Genomic DNA, 24,575 nt, shown 5'->3' with positions numbered 1-24,575 from the left:
CCCCATTTTCTTGCAAGTGTTTGAATTGTGCGATCTACGCGTTTGATATATTGTCAGACATACTGCGCACTAAGCGTATGCAAAATTTGAAGCAAATCGATGACGTGATCCTCTCGCACCTGCTTGGGAACGCGTGATCCTTCTTATGAGGGTCCTAGTATTAATTTAGTTACCCGAGCTGTACAGTCAGAAGTAATTCGTATTCTGAGTAATTGAAGCTCAATCCACCACGATGTGAAGACTCTGTAACAGCCAAGTAATAATAAGAAGCTGCGCTTGCTGTTATAAAATGAATTAGGTACGCCTCTATTGTAACACCAGCATTCCAATCAAGCGACTCACAATCTCCAAGTAAATTCATCGTTCACTATCAGACCTACCACCCGCACCATCCACGAAATCGCAGCCGCCTAAATTCACCAAGAAACGAATCAAAATTCAATTTCACGCCCGTCTCGTCACGCTCCAAAATTCCGCCGAAATTCCGCGCGAGTGGTCGTCTCGTTGGCCGTTGATCCGCGATGGTTCCTCGACCGAAATAAGAAGAAAAAGGGGGCCATCGATCGAGTGGACGAAAACCGCACGTAGGGATCATCGAAGGCAACGCCCGTGGAGAGGAATCGGCGCGTCTAGACTCTCAAAGACGTCAGCGACGATCCTCGGCGGGGCACAGGAAGCCGCGTCTGGACTTGGGTGAACGGGGGCGGATGGGTGCACGTATGAAAACTAAGTCTGGGTTTCATTTGACTGGCTTTACGAGGGAGACATAAAATGGATTTTACTGTCGGCTAGTTCGCCAGTTCTCGAGTTGGTAACATTGCTTTAGCGAGCATAATATAGCCCTCCCTCGCCTCTCGCCCCCCTTTCTCTATACCCACACGTCAACGGGGGACGCGGGTTTCTTCGTAACCCTCGTCGTCTTCCCGACGCCGACCTCCTCTTCCCCGTTTTCTTTTCGCTCGCCACTCGCCCGTTTTCTCTTTCCCCAATCCCCTTCCGCGTCGATCCGCGCCCCTGCGCTTTAAGTCCCGGCTCCGCGGCGCGACCCCGTCCGCCCTGGCCGCGGAAACTTTTCGCATTGGAAAACGTCTCGCTGCCCAGATTTAATATCCGCTGGATAAGCCGGCACGACGGTCGTTAACTTAACTTCGAATTCGTTTCCTGTGCCTGCATCGACAGCGGTCCCAACCGCCCCCTCCGCCCTGACTTAATGGGCGGCATTGCCGATCGTTTCGGTCCCACGCAACCGTTAAAACGGCTGCGTTTCAGTCGGAGCGGCTTGTCTACTTGGTTTTTCTACATCTTTCCATTTTGTAGGCGGTGCTTTTTGCTTCCTTTCTTTGGAGTTAGAATGCGACAGTGGTTGTTTACGGTGGAATTATCTTGGGAGGAACGACTCGTGTGCGGGTTTCTGGAATTTTTGTGAAAAGTCAGATACTGTTGGAAGATACGGTGGGTTCGTTGTTGTAGAGAGGCTTTTGTGGATAGAAGAACGCAGATATGTTTGTGGGACTATCTCAGGGTTTGATGGTGTAGGGTTAAATTATTTATTTAGAAGTTGAATCGTTCGCTTGAGGTCCTTCGAGATGGTATTAGGGTCATTGTATGCGAACTCGGACAGATTTCGGAGTAAGTTTTCGTAGATTGCTGAAATTTGAATATGTTGTAGTCTTTAGTGATATTTAAACGTACCTCAAAGGATTTTTCGAAATTTTGAAAAATGTCGATATTACAGCTGTTTGAAGTTAAGTGCTAACTTTTTTTCAATACATTATAGCGATGGAAGTACTAAACGGATGGAGATGAGCTTTACGGTGCTTATAGGGAAGACATTGAAGTTTTAAGAAAAAATTATTTTAGTTTAAAAAAAAAAATTTAACCATTTTTTGCAGTTGGTCCTCCAACATTTTCATTTGTAAGATGTAATTTCTTGTAGGTACAAGTAATTTACCTTTCTTGGTCAAACCGATTATTGTTAAATGAGTTAAAGCATTTACTGATAAAAGAATTCTAACAACTTCATCTCCGAGTACCTAATACCCTTCATATTGTACCTTGATCAGTTTTGAACAGTGCAACAGTACAAATGATCGCAGGGTGCACTACTGAATAGGAGCCAAACTGGAACAGAATAACGGTGCATAGGGAACGCACGTACAAAGTAAACGCTGCCCTAAAAATTAGCAGGCGAGCGCACGAGCCCGGGAACTTCCCATGGCGCTCGTCCCGAATCCAGCGAAATCGTGGCTCCGAATGTATCACATCGCTAACCGCAGGCGAACCTTTTTTCTGATTTCAGATCGAGTACTGACCAGTCGGTGGAATAAAGCGGCTGGAAGAACAGGTCAAATCCAAAGAAAAACGACGCCGTGCTGAAGCCAGAAGAGAAGAGGAGGACGATGTAAACCTTGAAGAGCCCTCCTCCAGCGTCGTTCCTTCCTCTTCGTCCTGGTCATCGTTCCCGGAATGCTCCGCAATCGGCAGTGCACCGCTCCGGTGGCACGAAACGACAGACATTTTGCGATTAACCGGAACGTTATACTTCTCCGAATTAGCCTCGGGGTATGTTGGCCCGGTTTTCTCCGGTAATTCCCGAAGATGTTCGATCCCTCGAACAGCGAAGCGGAATCAGAGGGTGCACGGAAGAGACTGGTCGCCGCTGCCGTCTCTCCACGAGCGAGGCTCCCTCGGTGAAAGTACCTCGGTGGCCGTCGCCCACGGACAATCAACGAGGGACACGCTGCTCCGATGTTCCCTTGCGGACACCTCGATTCGGGCTACCGTTCGAGGCACAATGGGGGGCCCTAGCCGCCAAATAAATGGAGAAGAGTGCCCCTCGGGCCTTGTTCTTCCCCGCTCGCCGAGCAAACTGCGAAAAGGAAGAAGAAAAGAGAAAGAAATTCGTGAACGCTCTTGCGAGTGACTGGTTCGCGGCATATCGAGGTTCATCGGGCAAAATGCACTTCGAGGCAACCCTTGCCTCGCCGTTCTTTAGGCGCACTTCGATCCCCCAACCGAAAACCGTCACTTTCGCTCGCTTTCGTCTCCCTCCCCCTTGCATTTGCTGTCCGGTGTTCATCTTTGTTTCTGGGTAGACACACGTGGAGTGCAACGTCCACGTCGAGACGAGAACGGGGCCAGATCAGCAGCCGTTCGCGGGTCACGAACCCCAAAAGGAGCGAGCGTCTTCTGCCGTTCGCCGCTATGTCCAGTTGCCCGTGAACGCCTTTCGCCGAACGGCCGCGTCTACGATCAAGCGTTGCCGCTTGCGGTATACCTCGCATGCATGATCGCGCACCGTGCTTTTTCGTTTAGGTACTTTGTCAATCGGCAGGGGCCCAGCCCCGTTCTCGTGGTTTCGCTTCCTCCTATAGCGAAATCGTGGTCCCGAACGGCGTCGAATCGAGGGACCCCTTTCGTGGCCGATGAAACGCGGTTCCAAGGCGGTCGTGACTCTCTCTCTCTCCCCCTCGTCGACACCCCTCGGAAAGAGGGCAAGAAACGTGTAACGCGGCATTCCGTGTCGGTATTCCGTCGATGACGATGATAATCTCGGCGCGCATGACGTCGCTTAATGAATCAGTCCGCGACGTCCGAGTGATGTCGGCTGCCACGACTGAAGGGCCGAACGGAAGGCAAGGGGGCGACACGGAGTCGCCGGCGCAAATGAGCGCGTTATTATCGTATTAACGAAACGATGAAATTCGGACGGTTGAGAAACTGGCCACGGTTCACCGAGGAACTTGTTTTCGGCCGTCGCGTCGCGAGAGTAGTATGCCGATGCGTGGCACGACCGAGGTGGACACATAGGGATTATCGCGGTCTACTTCTCGCGGGAGCCCGCCGTATCGGCGCTTGAATTCGATCAACGAGTGGCGATTATTGGTGGATTAAGGCGATTACGCGGTCGGGTGAGCCGAGTCCTTCGAATGCAGCCAAACCGAGGCTGAAAACGGCTCGGACTATTCAGGAGATACGTGACAGCCTCTTAATTCGAATGCGGGCATGCTCCTGCCTTGTAGAATGCAGTCGGGTATGTTCTGTTCTGCTGGCTGTTCTCGTTATCGGGTTGGTTTAGGAAATGTTCAGCTAACTCCGCTGGGAATCAAAGTGTTCCTAGTGTGTTCGAATCCGCTCAAATCCTTTACAAGCATGTAACTGGTAACGGGAGGTGAACGTGTTCAGTGCTACTCAGAGTTTTAAGCTTTGCTGGTGTAATTTTAATGAGTAATTGAAAGGGTCAACTGCAAATTTAACCCCCGCCTGGGGGATGGAGGGTACATTTCAACAGCATCCATGGCTAAGTGCTTGTGTTACTTAATACTTCCTATCGTATCAGTCTAACGAAAGATCTTCCGAGGTATGTATAAACAAAATTATATTATACAGGAAAATGGACCCTCCGTTCAAGGCTTAACTGCATGTATAACGATTGTGCAAAACTCTCAATAATTTCATCTGCAGTATCCCGTCTATAACCTCATCTGTGAGCCAAAGAATACGGTTCTCCAGTTGAAGAAAGCTTTCTTTTCTACAAATATCGTAGTTCACCAGTGATCCCCGTAGCGTGCAACGTGTGTCAGCCACCTAACAACCACGACACCATTTGAACTAACATGTATTTTGATCACAAACGTGTCGCACAGCACGCCCTAGCATCTTCTTTCGCACATGCCCATCAAAATAATGGTCGATAGAAGATCTGAACGCTGGCAGAAACTCGTGAATCGACGATCCATGCCCGCGCGCGCGCCGTCAAGGAATTGGCGGATGTGTCAGTTGCACGATTCGGCGCAATGAAATGCCCGCTCAAAAACTGGACGTTCCACCTCGCGGCAAATTAATTTTCAAATAAAAACACCGCGGACCTGTCTCCTGGATATGCTGTATCATTCTTACGTCCTTTTTTTTCCTCTCCCCTGCGTTCACTCCACCTCTCTTTTTCTGCTCCAAGGGGAACTCCCCTTGACCCCCTTACGCCTCTCCTCTTTTCTCTTCCCTTCCAGCTCCCCGGTTTTTTCGTCGTTTTTCGCAACCATGGAACGCGCTTCGTGTAACAATCTGATGCGAAGTTCGATTGCTTATTACCGTACCCCAGAAGTTTTAATGACTCGCCCCGTTTAAATGGATTTACGTTTCGGTAACGAGCATGTGCGCGTCGAATATTTATCGTTCGTACGGCCACGGCTTGCGGCGGTCCAATTTGCGAGGACGAGCGATTTTCCATCATTGGTGACGTAGCCTCTGACCACGGAGCCACCGCGCGATGTGATAACACACAGAAGGTGTTTCGTGCATGGAGGGTGTAAAAGCATCTAAGATATGGTACAAGGTTTATGCAGGCCGCCATCTGATATATGGGCAGAAAGATGTAAAAATGAAAAAAAAAAAAAAAACAGTGGAGAGGAATGGAGTATTGGTCCTATCTGGCTTTGCTTTCCAGTGAATTTCACATTCTTGCAAGGAAAATGGTCAGGGAAATAATCTGGAGGTTGAGCGCGGGACTTTTAGCTTTTTTGTTTAGTCCAGCAGAAGTCTGGGGTGCTTTTTATTCTGGGACTCAGTGACGCCAGGTATTTGCGTATTTTCATTGGTGTATGGGTTGAAAATTGGAATAGTATAAACAGCTGCAAACTTGTAAGGTGAAGGAAAGATTCCAATATACAAGGGAGAAGTTTCGTTGGATCAGAACCACTTCGATCTTTCGATTCTTCCAAATATTATGTTCCCATTGCAACTATAAGCAACTGACTTTATAGTCCTCGTGTAAAAAATACCTTTGGATACACTATTCCACCCAACGGTCTACAATAATTACATTTACAAAACCTCTTTATATCTCAAAATCTCTTGTTTCAACGCATAAAAACATCGTGCCTGCACCTCAGAAACAAACCAATGTCGAACCTACGTTTACATAAACTTCCTTATTTTGGTTGCCTTTATACGCCCCTTAACCCTCGCCTGGCGGATGCAGGGTCAATATTGACCCGCCCCAAATGTCAAACTACATGTGTTACATATTAGTATTACTTCTTAGAGGTTATATAGAGTTTAGATTATAACTAGGTTAGATTCTAATATAAAAGCTTACTCTGAGATGCACGCGAGTGAAACTACGGGTCAAATCGGACCCCACATTCGACGCGTGATCAACCTATCCGCCATTTAAGGATTAACCTTATCTATCTAAATTTGAAACACCCAGAGCTTGCTTTTACTGCGCGAGAAGATGGTAAGGCGGAAGTTGATGGCAGAAAGCATTAGGGGATTCAGAGGCTGGGGAAAGTTCGCGATAGACAGTCTTTCGGAAAGCAAAATTCATCGCGGATCTTCTACTGGTCACGTTTTCATCTGCAGCGTTAAAATTGCGCGAGGAAAATAACGCGTCTCCAAATGTCATACCGGAAACGGGGATGACACGTTTCCTTGGTGGAGCCATGCGGAGTAAAAGTGTCACGCTGGTTCCGACCAAAAATGAACGGAACCGTCCAGCGCAAAGAACTTTTTCATTTGAAGATGCTTTACGACGTTGACAACAGACATTTATCGTTATACGACGTATTCGCTGAATGGCATAGTTAGCCCTCTCGGTGCCGTTAAGCCCTTCGTCAGGAAGTTTCGTATTAGAATGTCGAGCCTGTTTCGCGCCAGCTTGCAAAGACTTAAACGAGCTAGGTAGGCGGAAAAGTATATTGTAACTGAACGTTTTAATCTAGATACTTTTCTAATACACTCTTTTGGAACATCGTTTCTGGGAAGTGACGCAAGGTGCTGTGATAGCTTTAAAATTTTATAAATAATTTAAGGGAGTAACGATGACGGGCAGGTAGGAGTAGAAGATACAGTTCTCGTCAGTGGGAGAAATTGATGTTAGGCTAAAGCCACGTGTCTGTTACTTCGCCCAAGTGTTTCGCGCGCCAGGTTGTGAAGGAGGACCCTGTATGGCGGAGTCTGAATTTTAGGGGGTAGGTTATCGCGAAATTTGTAAAGGGACATAAATCTCTCCGTTCATTACCAATAGAATTTCCGCCCGGAAGCGGGCACACAGTATGACGCCTCTGCACGACAGGGTTCGCAGGACCCTGCTATTTTGACGCTCAGGAGACCCCTTTGTGTTTAAAAAGCGTATCAGGTGTTCCAGCAGCGAGCGATAATGTAGAATGTAAACGATCGACACAGGACCGGGACGTTAATGCCTCGCCGCTCGTTACGTAAACCGTCAATTTTAATGGAGAGCCATCGCCTTGGACGTGTTCGCAGATGACGAGAGGAACAAGGATGACGAACGAAAGGTGTTCGTTGTTTGTTCAACGATTCGGCTGAGCGTGGTCTGTCGCCGGGTCTGGAAACGCGTGAACGAACGGAGGAAATGCCCCTCGTGAACCGGAAGTTGCCCTCTCATTTCGGTTTCCTTGACAATTTCTAATTGACATTCAGCATAAGTTTGTTAGGATCTGTACAGCCCCTTTGTGCAGCACTTCTACATTTATTGTTTTGCATGGTGGAAACGCTGTTGAAGGGATGGGCAGGGTAATCAGTTCGTTTTGTATTATATTGAGTTATTTATCGTAGGCTATGAAATTAAATGTGATTCTGGATTAAGTAGAATATCTTGAATATAAGCGTGTACGTGGTATATTGCGGCATGTTGAGGGGAAATGTAAGAGGATTCGAAGAGATTAAAAGGAATCGAGGAGATAAACTGCCTTTGGTCTGAAGAGAAATGTAAACAAATATTTTGGCAATATGAAGTCTATGTGTTGTTTTGTTTGAAACCTCGCTTGAAATAAAGTACCTACTGTAATTGAGAGAACGTTAAGTAGAGGTCTATGAAGTAGAATAAGTGACTGAATATAATATAAAAAGAATTCATCCATTGTTTCGATGGTTCATTCGTGTGCAAAGCAACAAGTGCAAAAGTACCGTAATGTAGTGATTTTGTGATATTGTTCATTCTTTCGTAGCGGCGGAAAGTCTACATTTTTGTGAGGGACTTCGATATGCATTATGGTTGAAAGCAACGCCTTCGCAGGAATTTAATTAATCATTAAGTAACAGAATTTCCTTAACCCGCGACAAGAGAAAAGTCGCGCAGAACGTGTTTTCTCTTTAGTTTCGTCAAATAAAAAAGAATGTCCAGCTTTGTAAATACGTAATTAAAATTAAAATTATTCAAGTCCATCAACACTCGTCTTCCGCCATTTCTGTGGTGCTCAGTTTCCATTTCTCTGCCCTTCTAATTTCTCTTCAAGTCCATCGTACTTTGAGAACGTTCAGGAAGGTTTCATTAGAATCATTGAAAAAAATAACGACGTAAACATCAAAGTAACCGATGGTCACGGGAATGAATGCGAAATCATGCAACGCAATTTTTGCTCGCATTCGAATTTTTCGCCAATAGAACCGCTGTTAATAGGACAATATTTATGGGCCTTCGTAATTGTCAGCGTAAATCATTATGCGCCGACGCAGCAAGACAGCAGCGCGTCGATTTTCTGATATGAATTATGCGTCTGCCGCCCATGGTCGTGCCCGATTACGCGTCAAAACACGCGCATTATCGAGTGCTCCCGAGACGAAACTGAAGTACTTTACTTTTACTTGGACGAGACACCAGTGGATACCGCATATATTTCTCATTGATCTACAATTAAATTGTTTTCTCACGAACGTTTTATAACACCCCAACCGCTGTTTAAAATCGCAGACTTATTTCGAGTTCCGCTATGTTTTAATTGTTGCAGGGAATGTTGTTCGAAGTTGTCAAGCGTAGGCTGCCTCCTTGAAGAAACGGCCAATATTTGCTCGAGGCTACTAAAGCATAGCTTCGTTATACTACCTTCCTGCCTGACCACATTGTTTCCCGTATTTTTAGGCAAAGCTATGCACACAAGTAGTATGAAAGTAGATATCGTTGCCAGCTAAAGTGGCCACTGTAGAACCACAACCAGTTGGCCAACTTTATTTCGCTTTCTCACCCCTATTTCTGCTGATTCTTTCTCTGCGCATCTTCGTCTCCTTGGAGCAGAAAGGTGGAGCAGCGAAACAGCTAGACAAGTATGTATGGTGGACGATATTTCTCAATAGCCTTGAGCAACTAATTGAATTTGAAGCTACAGTAGTTTCGCTGCAAACCAGGATAAATCTATCATTTCTTCAGTCGCGTATACGCTCTAAAAAGGCCCCGCTTACATTCGAAACCATCGACAGCGACGAGCAATCTGCAAAACGTTGCCAGATCTTTCGAAGCTTCGGGGCTGTTTCCCTTTTTCTCACAGGAGCGATTAACCCCTTGGCCCTACCGTTTAAATTCCGACCGCCGGCATCGAATCAGCACCAGCCACGCGTCGAGCCATTTCACGGTTCGGCTGAGCGTCCGAGGTTGTCAATCGCACACGTCTTAGCCCCGTCAGCCAAGTTGCAACAAAGTAAATACACGTGTATGCGGCCAGGAATAACTGAGTGAAAAGACATCGGCGGAAAGTTCAGTCGTAGTATCATCTACTAACCTCGAGCCTGGCCCTTGGTGTTTACGTTTCGCCCGATCGACGTGCCACGAGTCACGCTCGATGTTGTAGCCAAGGGGTTAATGATAATTTCTTTTGGAAACCAACGATCCAGCACGCGATGCATCAAAATGCTACGATTCGCGCATGGTCACGAAACAACCGTAAATTCAAATTCGTCTCGGCAGCTACCAGACATTTGCATAAGAATATATCCTGCTGACCTCGCAGATTGACTTATCGCCGCCACATGGGTGTTTTCCTTTTCCCTCTTTTTTTTTTTTTAATCATTCTTATTTGTACTCTATTATGTTTAAGGTGTATAGGTTGAAGGGGGGTGTTCTCAACGCATTAAACGACGAGCCGTCGATCTAAGCCTGGGGATTCGAGCATAATTGAATTCCATGTTTGTAAAGTGTTAGCAAAGTGTGATAAATCCGACGACGTTATCTGCGACGAAAATGTTCCTAACGTCGTGCAGCATTGTCAGGAAAATATGGTCGAATGTATGTGTCCTTCGGGGAAGCCTTCCGCGGGGGAGATCGATCGATCAGAATTGTGCCGCTGATCGAGTAACAGATCGATATTGGAATACCATACAGACTGTATTCTAAAGTCGCTTAATAAATCTTTGCTTCGATGTTTATGATCGAAATTATTGACAAATGTATAACAAAAAAAATATCAGTTTTAAAGATTCCTTCGGCTTGTGACTCAGACATTGTCGCGTTGGATGTCTAATTGTAAGGGTAGCTGGTGGCTAATTATTAAGCCCATCGATCTCCCTTCCGTCGGGCGAAGTAGAACGACAGCAGCGATTCCACCGAAAGTAACGCTGCACGACGAAACGAGATGAACGTGAAGCAATGGCATGGGCCAACAGTCACGTTATTTTTTTGTATACAGCGCGTTCTCTCTGAGAGTATCCTTTCCTAACGGAACGAAAGTAATCGCGCCTGGTTAGGTATCTCCCTCCGTTTAACGGTGGCCTATGATTAGTTGTGTAAGGGATGTGTAAATAAACTCTGTCTCTGTACATGCTTTGCTTATTGTAACACGCGTAACCAGGGGTGCAATTTAAATGGACCCGCGGGAATATCTTTCGAACTGTTGCTGGCATCGAAAACAATTTCATAAAATAATTGAACGCATCCGAGGGAGCTTAATTTGATGGCTGTTGCTTCTTTCTGGATTGAGATGCAGAGGGGGTGCGAAGGTTAACTTCTTTCTTTTTTAATGGAACTGTGGAGCTCTTCAGCCGCTATAAAAAATTATTAATAATACCATCTAAATTAAATATCTCCTAAGAATTATGTGGTTTTATTAAAATAAGGCAAACCGACCTCTGCGTATCTTCTCTGTGTCTTCACGTTTAAAGAAACTTACATGTCGCCAACGGTTTCGAAGATATTCGCGTGTATCGATTGAAATTGGGCACCCTATATATACATACGAACGCAACACTGCGATCCTCGATTATACAGTTTATACGCTTGCACGTTGCTGGCTATGGACGAGGAGAAGGTAACGATACCCTTTCTTTCTCTTCGCCCCTCGTAAGATACTATGAGCTGTGTGTAGATGTCGTGATCACACGAACGGGATCGCGAGGAGGTAGGAAAGGAACGACTGTCCTCTGTAAGGGATAAGTCGATTCTTCGGTGTGCTGCCCCGTGACATGTGCGGAACTCCCGCCCTTCTAGAGCTGTATTCCCACGTGTGCAACGCGCGACGTGAAACTTCAATCGCGTATCTATAGGTGTATAAAAAAATAATGGGATTTGTATTAGTTACAGAAGGGTAAATTAGAAGGACCTGTGCTGAGAACGATTGTCATCCACCAACAGTGGTCACAATCGTACCTCGGATCTAATCATAGTCGTGTCATTTCCCACTTCTCCATTTTCTGTTGCGGGCGCGCGTATCAGACACCTCACTGTCCCTTGGTATATCCACAGAATTTCTAAAGAATTTTTAAGACTATAACTCCTTGCTTCTGGATCCGGTAGTACTCTACTGATTATAAACTGATCCATATTTCCAATTCACCTGATTATATTCAAATTAGGCACATATTTGGTCCATTCTGTGGTCTACCACTTCACAGAAGTATCTGCTTCAGCTTCGCACATCACGGAATTATTATTAAACTTTGCTTTAGGTTCTAATAAATCTAAGAACGCGATGAAGTGCTATGTCAGCCGATTGCTTTGATTGCACCAGAAATTATAATATCCGGAATCGAAGGATACGGCTGTGCGATGAAAGCTTTGCTCGACATAAGCATGGCCATCGATAACTTAAAAAATTCAGATCAATATAGATGTTTATATCACTGTGTATAATAGGCATAGGCGTCCGGAGAGTCAAAAAAGTTCTGAAACTGTCTGAACATGTAGGGAATTTCATCCTGATTGCAACGCAATTTTTGTTTGCTGCCCAAATTCACTCTAACGGGGTGTAATTGACCTCTGAAAATCCCGTTATTTTCTGATTTTGTGTGATAACTCGTGAACTGTAAAATAATTTGTGTACCAAATAATAGATCTAATTAAAAGAAGTAATTTGTATCTTGAAACTTTTTTTCTATCTCTTACAGTTCGCGAATTATAATACAAAATCGGAAAATAGCCGAATTTTCAGGGGTTAATTCACCCTCTTTGAGTGAATTTGGGCAGCAAACAAAAATTGCGTTGTGATCAGTAGGAAATCCCCTACGTATTTAAAAAGTTTCAGAATTTTTTGAATTTTCAGGTTCGGGATCTTCCCTTGTTAGTGTTAACATTGGAATGTTGATATCGGGACGTGAGCTTAATACGCGTCTCCCCGTATATATTCCAATATTTAGAGAAGGGTATCGTAATTGCGTCCGTGGCCGAACGAGCGCCGTGGTTCCTTCTCCGCCATCGCCTCTTTGTCGTGGATGTAGACGAGGACGTGCATGCGCGGACGAGCATAACGAGGATTTACAACGTCCATGCCCAGCGACAGTTCCGTTTTTACAGCTTGTAACGTCTCGCGTAAAAGCGTCCCGAACGACGGTCGAAATGCAGCCTCGGGGCAAAACGAGCGCGGGGACGAAAGAAGAGGAGGAAGGAGGGTTGGGGAGATAGAAAGAACCGTACGGGACCGTATTGCATTCGTTGGATGCGATTTATGTACAAGCGACGATCAATCCGACCGCTGCGATTATTTATTTGGCGGCCAAGGAGCGAATGGAATCGCGAGGGCGGCAGGGTGACTGCCAGAGGGAGAATCGAATGCTCGATAAGCGGCGTTTCTGTGGAATTCGGAAGTATGCACGTATTCTTGTTCGTGGACTCAGTGTATTTCGCGTACTTTTAACTGTTACATTGTAATGCATAAATAAATAATGATACACTGGCTGATGATCCTACTGCTCCTAATTCCCATTACTATGAAGCCGTGGTTAAGTTACGAGGTACGAGCTCGCCTCGTTATTCTGACCAAATGGGTGAACTTTTCAGTCTTAAGGGGTTATACCTAGTCAGGCGGCCGAAAAGAGGCGAATGTTTGTGAATTTTTTTTGAAAAAACGGAAGCATATATTCTTGCAGAACTTTTTGCGCTTAAAAGAGCAACATTTAAAGAACATTTGGTAATTTTTTCGTGGAAAAATATTGAGGTTTATAATAAAGTAACGACCGACATCCAAGAAGCATTTTTAAAAATTTGGTTTGCGTTGAGCACTGCCATTCGGAACAAGGTCACCTAAAATCAAAAAACAAAAATGATTCCGTTTGTATATTAATGTATTCTCAGGTTGACGGAGAGAATTTTCCGAAATATTAATTTAAGACAAAATGGCGGCTATTTAAAGTTGAAATCCTGATTTTTTTCGCGTGAATTTTGTAAGAATATACGCTTCCGCTTGTTCAACAAAAATTCACAAATATTCGCCTCTTTTCGGTCGCCTGACTAGGTATAACCCCTTAAGTGGAATCCGTTCTGCGTGTACTTAATTACACACAAACAGGCCCGGCTCGTCCTTGTAGGTAAAATTAGGCAGCTGCCTAGAGCGTAATGTTCGCGAGGAGCGCAAAATGGCCTTTTCATTGTTGTCATTTTTTAAAATTGTAGGAGGTGTGGTCTCAATAAAACTCAAACAAATAATAGTAACTGTGGACGTTAATTAAAGCTAGATCTGGACTGGTTCCAGTCTAGAGACGAACGACGAAGTGAGCCTTTTCGCAGGCTCCCAGGACACGCAGAGCCTGGTCTGTTTACAATGCGTGACCCAGGCGGGTGGGCCGAATTCATCACACAGTTAACAGTCCTACGACGCAAAAGGCGTCTGCACTATCTTACAGGCCCAAGGAAACTAACTGTACAAGAGAGAATAAGAAACCTAAACTAACCATTGGGAAACCAAGAATTTCGATACGCCAACTAGTGACAGAAAATGGAACTACTGAGAGTAGGCCGAAATCCGTCGAAGTCCCTACGATTATCAGTGTTTATATAGACATGTTGTGAAAAACGAGTGTTTGTAAATATTTCTGAACACTAAATCTTTACTTATTCGATTAATAAATACTTGTTCGGAATGTTTGGTGGGATCCAAGCCTACTTTCAATAGTTTGCCAACTTACCACCACAGCGCTGAAGTCTAAGCCACGCCTCCACTTGGTTTCCCAATATGGGTAAATAATTACTTGGGTAAATGCACGTGGTACAGTGGCTTTTACATACGTGTAAATACAAACATGCCCTGTGTTTCGGAGTTGCAGGTAAGAGTAATACAGGGTTATCCAGCGCGCGCGCGAGAACAGATGCCTTGAGTTGCTATTTTTCAGACAATCGCATTGAGATTACAATTTGTCCTCAGGTTCAGGGGGAAACGACGCGAGAACCCTGAGCAAGGCGTTGGCACATCCAAAATTCAATTTCTTCCTTAGGATAGGGGCGGACTACTTACTTGACCACCTATCTGTTCTGGCGCGCGCGCGGAATCTGCGGGTAACCCGAATAATGCCAGCAGGAATTTCTTCTAGTAAAATTACACAATTAACAATAACATTCGTATGCACGTGTATACAATTGAATTGAAGTTGAAATACACTCGTTGATATATCTGCGTACGTGGAGAATAAAGTACAGGTACAATTATCCGTGTATCAAGTAACACTGAACATTTTCTTCACTTTTGTACACTTCGAAGTGAATTATTCGTTAAATTTTCCAAATCATGCAGGTATGTAACCTTCAATTTCGGTGCACCTGACACACTTGGCGTGCAGAGGGTTAAACTGCCTACAAACTGGCCCTCTTTATATCATTAACTCGTTAACTCAGACAATTTTCTATCGGAAACCTTTCCTACACATCCTGCAAATTCTACATACATATATCGTTGAACCTATACTTTCCTCTTCTTACAGGTATAATCATTAACATTTCTCCAAAGTATTAACTCGTTTCACTGAAAGCAGAAGTAATTTCGCAGGAAGAATTAACTCGTAAGGTGTTCGTGATTCCCCCTTCTCCCCGCGTTCGTGCCTCGCGTTCCCCACGTGAGCGTGGCCCCCTAAGTTTCTAGTAAGTCGTCGCACCGCGGTCTCCCAGGTTGAACAACATAATTCCCCCGTGAGCATCGATGTTACCAAAGGCCAGTTATTCCAGTTTCACAGGCGGAATCTGCAGACGTTCTCAGATTCGAAGCGAGAGGTGGCACGGGGAGGCAGCACCTCAAAGCTTCCCCGACTTGTGTTCCCCAAGCCAGAGAATCACACCCGTTATTAGAACCAAACGTGGACATTCAGTGTTGTGGAAGGATTTCGTGCACGCGATCAGCTCTTGTCGGTTCGTTTTCACGAAAACAAAGAACCATTCGTCAAAGGACCGGGCCCCGCCTTTCGCGTGCACGAGGATACAGATCGCGGTCTCAGGGTCCCTTGCGTGTAGCGATTTGTTTAAATGTAATAAAAGATCCATGCCGGGTATTTGAAATAGGAACAGGTGGAAACGGAATAAAGATCGGGAACACCAATCTCCCAGATCTTCCGATAGAGAATCGATAGGAAATCCTTTATTCTTTCAGCTACGTAATCGTACCGCGCACACTCCTCGCTGCGCCTCACTTTCTCGCCTTCTTTCCTCGACGCTCGCGCCATCTCGTACCTAGCACACCAGGATAATAGCTACATAGTGCATAGCTTTTCTATGTCCAGTGAGAAACCTCCAACGTTCACGGATACTGTCGATGCAATTTTTCATTCAATTCTACGTCCCTCGACCTTTCGAGTCTTTCAATAGCCACGCCTGAACTTTGACAGTCGATTGAGGTTATGTTTGAAACGACAACGCTGCCATTCTGTGGCTTTTATGTTCTGCCATAGCTGCCACTTACGGGGGTAGACGCGGGTAATGCAGCGCTCTGTATACCGACATAATCTGGCCCGAAACATGGGTTTGCGCGCTGACGTTGTTTGTCCATATATGAGCAAATTTTGGGCTGGGCGAGGTCTCATTCGAAAGATGAAGGTTGAATGCAGCCCGCTCTGCTCATGGTTCAAAGAGATTGTGTTGATATGTAATAATATGAGTGTCCAAAGTAGAGAAAAAGTGGGCGAAATTCACTCGCAGATTCCAAGCATTTGTACGTCACTAAAAGAGATTTGTGACTCAAACGATGAGCAGAGCTGGCTGTACTGAACCTTCCTCTTTCGAATGAGACCTCACCCAGCTCAAAATTTGCTCATATAACGACAAACAACGTAAGCCCGTGATTGCATTCCCAAATACGAGTTCCGCCATATTGGCGATTATACAGAGCAAGTCACGTGACAAATTTAGTTCAGATAGTGAATACGAGATGGCGCCTCCTCGGGAGGACTGCCAGCGTGGAATCATAGCAAAACTGGAGCGTTAGGTGGATAAATATGCCACAGTAAAAGCGCGATGCAGTCAATGTATGCATTTTCGTACGATTAGAGGTTAGGTTATATGCATTTTAGGCATACATTGACATAGGAACTGCTGGGAATTGTATACATTTACTAAATTAACGCTTTTATCGTTACACGTACATCACTTGAAATCGCTGTCGTATTTATGTATAGTAATTCAGGCAGTTAGAACAACAACGGACTAACCTACATTAAAAACAAATTTCCTATTGTACATCGATGGCTTACAATTAGTGCACACATATTATATGTCCACTTTTAGCGTTTTTGAGAAAAACAGGTTCAACCATTCAATGGTACTTTATAATTACATAAATACGCTGTAATCCCGACCTGCCGAATCGGCCAGGTCACGTGACGTGTCTACCCCCTTAATAAGGGAAAACTATACGCTTCAACAACGCGTCGGAATTATGAAAATTCATTATAAAAATTCGTGCTCTGTTCGCGTAACGTTTCAACAGCTACGTGGAATTTATGCCGAGAGCTCAGTTCAAAGAATTATCGCGGAATTCGAGGAAACCGGTTCAGTTGCTAATCCAGCAATACCTGTGCGTCTCCGCAACGCTAGGTCGAAGGAGAATATTGACGCAGTTGCTGGAAGTGTGCGTGAGAGCGGAAGCCTCTCAAAATCAGATATGATAACTGATTTTTTTACTCGAATTGGATGATATGGACGTAGACAACGTGTGGTTCCAACGAGACGGCGCCACGTGCCACACAGTGAATGCGACACTAACGTTATTAAGAGAAAAGTTTGGAGATTGTGTTATTTCGAGAAGAGGCGATGTCAACTGGTCGCCAAGATCATGCGATTTAATGCCCTTAGACTATTTTCTTTGAGGCTACGATAAGTCTCGGCCCTATGTCAATTATCCAGCAAGAAGTCACGGCCTGGAGAACAACGTTATTCAAGCCATTGCTGAAATTCAGCCCGATTTATGTGGAAGAGTCATTCAAAATTGGGTCTCTCGGATCGCCTCCTGAAATCGAAACCGTGGAGGCCATTTGAACGATATTATTTTTAAAACATAATGGCACTGAATGCACTTCAATGAGGAATAAAGATTTTCGTCATACCTCACGCACACCTCTTTTTATATTTTATTGTTCTTTCTGTGTTTTTAAGCAGGATGGGCGTTTCAAAAGCTTATTTTTGCTTATATTTTGCCGAACGAACTACTTCTACTATGTCCCCATTTTTTCCCTCCTCTCTCCTTCGGATTCCAGCAGCAGCGCACCGGGAGAAACATGGTCTCCCATCTTTCCCCAGTACACCGCCCCGTTATGCTTAACTTCGGTGATCTAACGAGAACCGGTGTCTGCCATCACGGCTACGGCCGCTGGTCACCTCTTTTTATTCAAGTTTAAACATCTAGCGCCCATATTGAAAGACCCTTACACCTATATAAAACCGTTTTTTTTTAATTTAAAAACCGGTTTTTGAATTTTACAAATGTATAAAAAACCTGTTGTTAAACCTGTTTTTAAACCTGCTTTTAAACCCGGTTTTTAAAAACCAACAAACCCTAGTGGAGACCATTGAAACCATATTATTTAAAACATAGTGGCATTGGATGTACTTCAATCTAGAATAAAGATTTTCGTTATACCTCAAGCACACCTCTTTTTATTCAATTTCAATGATCGAGTGTTCTTATTGAAAGTTAGAAAAAAGTTTAGTACGAACTGTTCAACGTTGCTTCTAACTTACTTTTCAATAATAATTATTTTACAGGTACAGATCTCCTGGAAATTATTCTCCGGATTTTTTTTATGTATGTTCAAAGTAAACTGCTACTACGTTTACAGTGTGAGAGTTTCCGTTACGAATAAGGTTCAAAGTACTTATGTAGAACGAAGGAACACCACCTTCATCGATATCAAAACTTGTACACCTACTCCAACACATTTCAAGTTTCAGATATAACAGTCTATTTTCAATCCAAATTTGTATTGAGACGAAAAATAGTATTCGGCCTTACATTTCCCTGTCTCAAACACTATTTGAAATATGCTTACTTGATCCTGAAATTCAGAATAAAACATTCTTTCAACGGAGAATATAAATCTACCGAAAACGGACATTCAATACCTCCAATAATTTTCGCATTCACCTCGGGTTCATGTTCCTCACCCGCAGCGGGCGGCACGAGTACGCGAGCCCAAACGTGTGTCCGCCGTTTCGCGATGAAAAATCCCTCTCCGCGGACGTACGTCCACGACCGGACGTGTGTCTGCAAGAGAAACAACAGCAGACAGAGAAAAAGGCGCGTCGATAATGACGGGTTGAGAAAAAAATAACAGATAGGAGTCAATCGGAGATCACCGATCGGAGATTACAAATACGCAATGAGTAGCAGTTCGAACGTTTGGAGGATGGGCCGAAAAAACCGGTTCCAGCTGATGATGGAGTACCTTCTTTACAGCCGAGCCCGGTAGATTGTAATGCAGTTTTCTGGTTTCAATAACCCCGCAACAGATTTTTCGCTGTGGCTTTTTTCAGACAGCCAGAGGGATTGGCTACTTCAATCACGGTGAGTATGCTCTTCCGTGTGACGAGCCTCTTTGCTGCAAAAATCGAGCATTCGGAGGACGGGTCGGTGATCGACGCCGAGATATCGGGCCTTGGCTAACGGACGCGTATGCATATATACCCGACGATTCTTCTCGTGGAATCGTCCAAGCGAATCGCTTCGTATTATCGCGAATTCGATTAACGGGAGGGCGACTAAACTCGGGATCGCGAAGTCCGCCGATCGCCACCTTACCCTCTCTGTCTGAGGAGGCGATTCGACTTTATTTGTCGATGCTCATTTACCGAGAGACCCGATTAGAGGGCGCGGCTTGTGTCTCGATTAACATTGACTCCGGCCCCGGGCTTGGTAATCTTAATAAATTTCGCGACATTATATTTGGCGCGGTCGTAAAACGTGGAATGTAAACGAGGGCGGGTGGCGTTTAGGACGCAAGGGAAGCCGAATCTGGCAAACATTGTGATATTATTCGCCGGCCGATCGTAAAGAGCGGAATGTAAAGAAAAGACTTGTCCTCAAGTGACCTGAGAACTTCGCCAAGAAGCTGCCGCGGGGAGTGTTCGCGGAGCGAACTGGGAATCGATGCTCCCGCGCCTCGGGGGACACGATTTTACTTATGTTGGAGCTGCTCGATTCGGCGGGCGCACGCGAGGCATCGCACCTTCTCCGACCGAGCCAGTGGTGAGAGAACTGTGGTTGGCTTTTACACAGTTGGGCCATGTATTCTTTACTGCGAGGTACACGTAACATTATTAAGGCGTGTATCGGGTGAAGTATTGTATTATGTGTGATCAGAATGGATGAAAGGCATGCAACGACTTAAGAAAATAAACAGTTATGGGCGCAAGATGTTGCGATCGCTGTGAGAGGCGGAAAGATGCACAGAAAATGAATCGTTGGGTGGTAAAGCTGTTGGAGTTTGAAATACTTCCTCAATTTTATTTTCATGTTTTATTAGTGGAGAATTCGTAGAATTTTTTTCAGCAAAGCTATGACAGTAGAGTCTACATACAGTGTTTTATCATTTTGACAGCTTTGCGTTAGCTACTGGGTAATGCACTGTGGCATTATTATGTGGTATCGTTATCTAGAAACTAGTGCATTAGACGTTTTAAAAAAGTACTGTGTGGTCAAATGTTATAGCAAGAAATTCTTTTTAAGTCTCACAGAAACAACCTTACTGGCAATTTTAGTGGAAGCATCTACTTATTTTCCACAGCGTATTTGTATTATAAGCTAAATATTGCCTGATGAAGAATAAAGTAATTCCCCTCCACCCTACATACTTCAATCTACAATATTCTTGTATTTACTAAACGATATGTTTCGCATTTTTGAACTTTCGGATGCAAGCAATATGCAAGCGCGCTCTACATGGCTTTTATTTGAACAGAGAGTTAAAATCAGTCGATACGTCTACAGCCAATATCAGCCACTGGAATATTTCATTGCAGTTCGTGTTGGCACAGTTGGTAATGTAGACCGCGGTACGAAATTCAAGATTGGGGCACCGACGAGGTATAGGGTCATCATTTAATCTTGCAACCCGCGCTCGCGCGAACAGGTAAAATGGCAACAGGCCTTCACAGACGCACTTCAGTACAACCATGCACCGGCGAGAGGGATAATTTCCCTCATTTTGCGGCGCAGATTGCATTCCGATATCTTTTATGGTTCAAAAGTTATACGAAAAATACCTCAAAATTCTTCAACCCGGGCCGGGAAATTCCGAATAGCTCTTTGCGACGTTAATTTTAAAGAGACCATCCCCAAATTTTCGAAGCTTTGGCATCATTGCTGTCCAGCTCTCCGAACGCTGGGGCGGTGCATAGTTGCAATGGGATGCGTCCGTGAGGCGCTGTTGCCATTTTACCTGTCGCGTGAGCGCGGGTTGCAACATTAAATGATGACCCTGTATAGGCATCGGCGAAATACCTGGTCCACAGGCGAGGTATAGGATAGACCTATCGCAGACGAGGTTTAGGATAGACCTATCAACCAATGCATTTTTCTGTCACCGGTTTGGGGGGTCCCAGGACCCCCTTACCATTTTAGTGTCGCATGCAACGTTACCGGTGAAGTCGCGAAACAGATTGTAACGCTACGCGTGGTAGCAATTAGAATTCAACACGTGTAAAACTGTGTCATCTGAAACCCGCGATTTACAAATGATTCTGTTAGAGTAACAATTTAAAGATCGTTTTATAAACGTATTCCGTGCAACGACCGAGAAAGAAGGATCACAACAAAAATAAGAACACATTCGCCTTTTAACCTTGCAGTCTTATTCGGGTTTATTAAGCGCAAAACAAATTTATTTAACATAAAAATTGATATAAACAACATAATTTGTGGAAGACATGCTTTTATGATGTAACGTGGAATACCTCGCCAAGGAATTGTAACTTGGCATATTTCAATAACGTGCTGAAGCAGAGAAGACTTAAAAAATTGTCAAAAACCGATCAGTTCCAGTATCTCGCTGAAATATTCCAACTTGCAGTTATTCTTTTATCTTAACACTGTACTCGTTTTCTTAGGTCTGGTAGGAACAATCGAACAACATTTCAAGTTACATATTTTATTCTTACACTCTACCATAAAGTTCCATCGATCTCCCTGTACATGAAACCCTTAGCCTACCAAACCAAAGAGATAGATGGGAACAAAGTTCAATCGATCTCTTCGGTTTAGATATAGAATCTAGAGAACTGCCCAGCAATCACTCGATTAAAAGAAATTCAGCAAAGAAGGAAAGACTACGGGTCAGCATGAAAGGAGTATTGAATGGCGCAGTTCCTACCACCCTAATACAAGAAGCACTTAATGTTTTTAAACGTCCTTCAGTTTCTGAAAAAGTCTTCTAGGTAACGGGTATATCTCAATGGAATCCTGTTAAAAGGCCTCCCACATGTTCCAGTAATCGATGAAATCGATGCGCGAATTTTGAAATCACGAGATAATATGCACTATGACGTGCACACACTTCACTCAACCGATGAATCTCTCAGGGCTAGACAAAATTTTATTTCCCAATGCGAGTTTCAGAAGTAACGCGATTTGCAGTTGCATCCATGCACCCCACGACACTCACGAGTCATGCAACTTTCTGCCAGGCTTTTAAGAATTAGATTTTACTACAAATTTCAGTCTTGCCGGTAAACTAATACTCGGGACAAATAGGATCCAATTATTATTACTTCACTAGAATGATTAAACAGTGCATTGGAAAGTTGCGGGGATGTCAGTAACAGCGTGAATTTTTAATACTTTTCGGCGTACGATACGTGAAAGGGTTCTACTACACGAAAAGTACTAATAAACAATGTCACCTTGCAATTTATATCTTGCATGGGCTTTGAAGAAATTCCATTTCTGAGCGCCATAGTGTCTTGATCCCCGAAGTGGATTTTCGGAGAGAAATCCGCGTGAGTCGTTGACAAACCTAGCCAAAGCATAGCGTAGCAAAAGCCTAACCTCTCTGTCAACCTCTCTCACTAAACAAGTCACACATATACAAGTACGCGAACACCTTTCAGCATTGCAACGCATTTCAGAGTAGTTGCTGAGTTGGACGCTGTTCATGAGCAGATGTCACTACCTTCAGACCTCAAATTATGGGTTGGTAATACAGTTTGGGTAGCGACACGAACATCCATAAGATGATAGGTCTATCCTATACCTCGTCTGTGCCACGTCGGTTCCCATGCTCGCGTATCGACTCCTCTGAACGAGGACCTGCAGACGAGGATCGGTGGCGGAACATTACTTGCCGCTGGTCAAACCAAATGCAGTAGAATGGCAACGCGCAACATGGCCCCTGAACGAATGCAAACCTCAAAAGTCCCTAGGAATCCCTCTGCTCCATCGATCCCGTAGAATTTACATTTATCGACGCGACAGTGGCTGGCAAGGAGTTTCGAGCACTCGACCCCAGGTTCGCTTTGAGAAAATACGAGGCACACTTGCGATATATTTGCGACACTCGAGTATTTTTCCGAGGGGGAATTCCATCCCTGTTTTCCTTTCGAGGAAGGGTGGCAGATGAGCTCGAAGGACCCCGAGGCCGTTGTCGACGAAGATGCGAGGCGGTCTGGCGTGAAAACGAGTTCATTGGTTATATATTTGCCGGGTCGTCGGGGCGTTAAAGTGTTGAAATTTCATTAGGGGTCTAATGAAGCGGACCGCGTAAGGTCTCGCTGCCTCTCTCTTCGTCTCGCTGGCCGTCTCTGCTCCGGCCGGATGTTTGTTCGAGGGTGGATGGCCCTTAGAGATGCGTAAGCGAATTTACATGCTTCAGGGTGGTTCTTCTGTACGCCGTCACACGGAAAATCGGAGCTGCCGCGCTCTCCCCGTGGGGGTTTTTCAGCCAGGATCGTTCTTTTCGCCCCCGCCGCGCCGGCTGCAAGCCGAGAAGGAGACCCTATTCATGTCCGTTTCATTTAACTTCGCGCCATTAACATATTCTCAAAATAACGATCTAAGATGTAGGTACTGCCGCTCTAATTACACTTTCACAAGTTTTCGTATTGAGCCTCACGCGCCGTTGCTCATGTAAAAGGGTGTAAAGCGCGCGCGAAAACACGTCCAATGGGGTGACGTTCCTCCACGCACCCTGGACGCGCTCGGGGCGTCGATTTAGCGGACTTAGCGACCGTTCTAAGCGGATTCCACCCCCGCGTCGCGTGCCCTCTCTCGCCGCCTACACCTGAAGCGAGGGTGAAAAATGGAAATTTAATTTCCGTCGAATTAACGCGACGTCGAATGGGCGCGGTGGAACTTAAGAACACCGCCGGCCACAGTGAATGGAAGAATACGGACTTCAACGCTAATGAACATTAATTGCTGCCGAGACCTGAATAAGATTGTAACGCGATCGTAGCGAATAAACGGCATTCCCTTTCCGGGGCTCGTCCCGCGAAACGTTGTCGAGGGTTTCCTTGGTTCCGTGGCTTCTATGTACCCACCTACTAACGATTCGTTCGTTTGTTGCACTCCGTGTTTCTGAAAAATCGCCATTTCGCTCGCCACGGATTTTTCAGTGTTCCATGCAGTTTTCAGCGGAGTGAATTAAAAAGATTAGTAGACAATGGAGCTCGGTTGTTGAAAAATTTTTAATTTTCCCGTCCTTCCGATGTTGGAGGGCTAACGTGTGCGAAGGGAATTACTAGGGGATACCGGGGTAAAATGAACCTCGGGGAAAAATGAGCTTTCTTAATTTATTCTTTAACAATAGAATATATTTACAAATTTTGGTGACGTAATAAATGTGTGTAATATCACAATGATAATTATGCACATTCAGATATCGATAAATGAAAATTCATTTAAAAAGTTAAAAATTAGGTTTTAGAGACTTTCGATTGGTTTTCATTTCAATTTAGCTTTTTGGATAAATGAGTCTTAAATGTGTTATTTTAACTCCAAATTTTTTCTGCGTGTTTGAAACAAGTTTGTAAATATACATGTACATGCGTTTGAGAAAACATTAATCCTACGATTATTAAATAATTAATTTTCCACTGAGTACATATTCGGGGTAAAGTGACCGGGGTAAACTGAGCTGCATAGAAAAGATGCGCGAGTGATGTGCACAATATC

At 44.6% G+C, this 24,575-nt stretch overlaps 1 protein-coding gene across 1 annotated transcript in view; it reads left to right on the top strand.

Annotated features, from left to right (window-relative positions):
* Dsx (transcription factor doublesex) overlaps nucleotides 1-12,895 on the top strand; it is a 129,527-nt gene extending 116,632 nt beyond the window's left edge. The window contains exon 7 of the mRNA XM_076811091.1: nucleotides 2,300-12,895. Within this exon, the coding sequence (XP_076667206.1) occupies nucleotides 2,300-2,327 (28 nt within the window). The 3' untranslated portion in view covers nucleotides 2,328-12,895. The remainder of the gene's footprint in view (nucleotides 1-2,299) is intronic.
* The last annotated feature ends 11,680 nt before the right edge of the window (nucleotides 12,896-24,575 follow it).

The sequence above is a fragment of the Andrena cerasifolii genome, chromosome 4, assembly GCF_050908995.1.
Source record: "Andrena cerasifolii isolate SP2316 chromosome 4, iyAndCera1_principal, whole genome shotgun sequence".
Lineage (NCBI taxonomy): Eukaryota > Metazoa > Arthropoda > Insecta > Hymenoptera > Andrenidae > Andrena > Andrena cerasifolii.
This window is presented reverse-complemented; position numbering and strand designations above follow the sequence as displayed.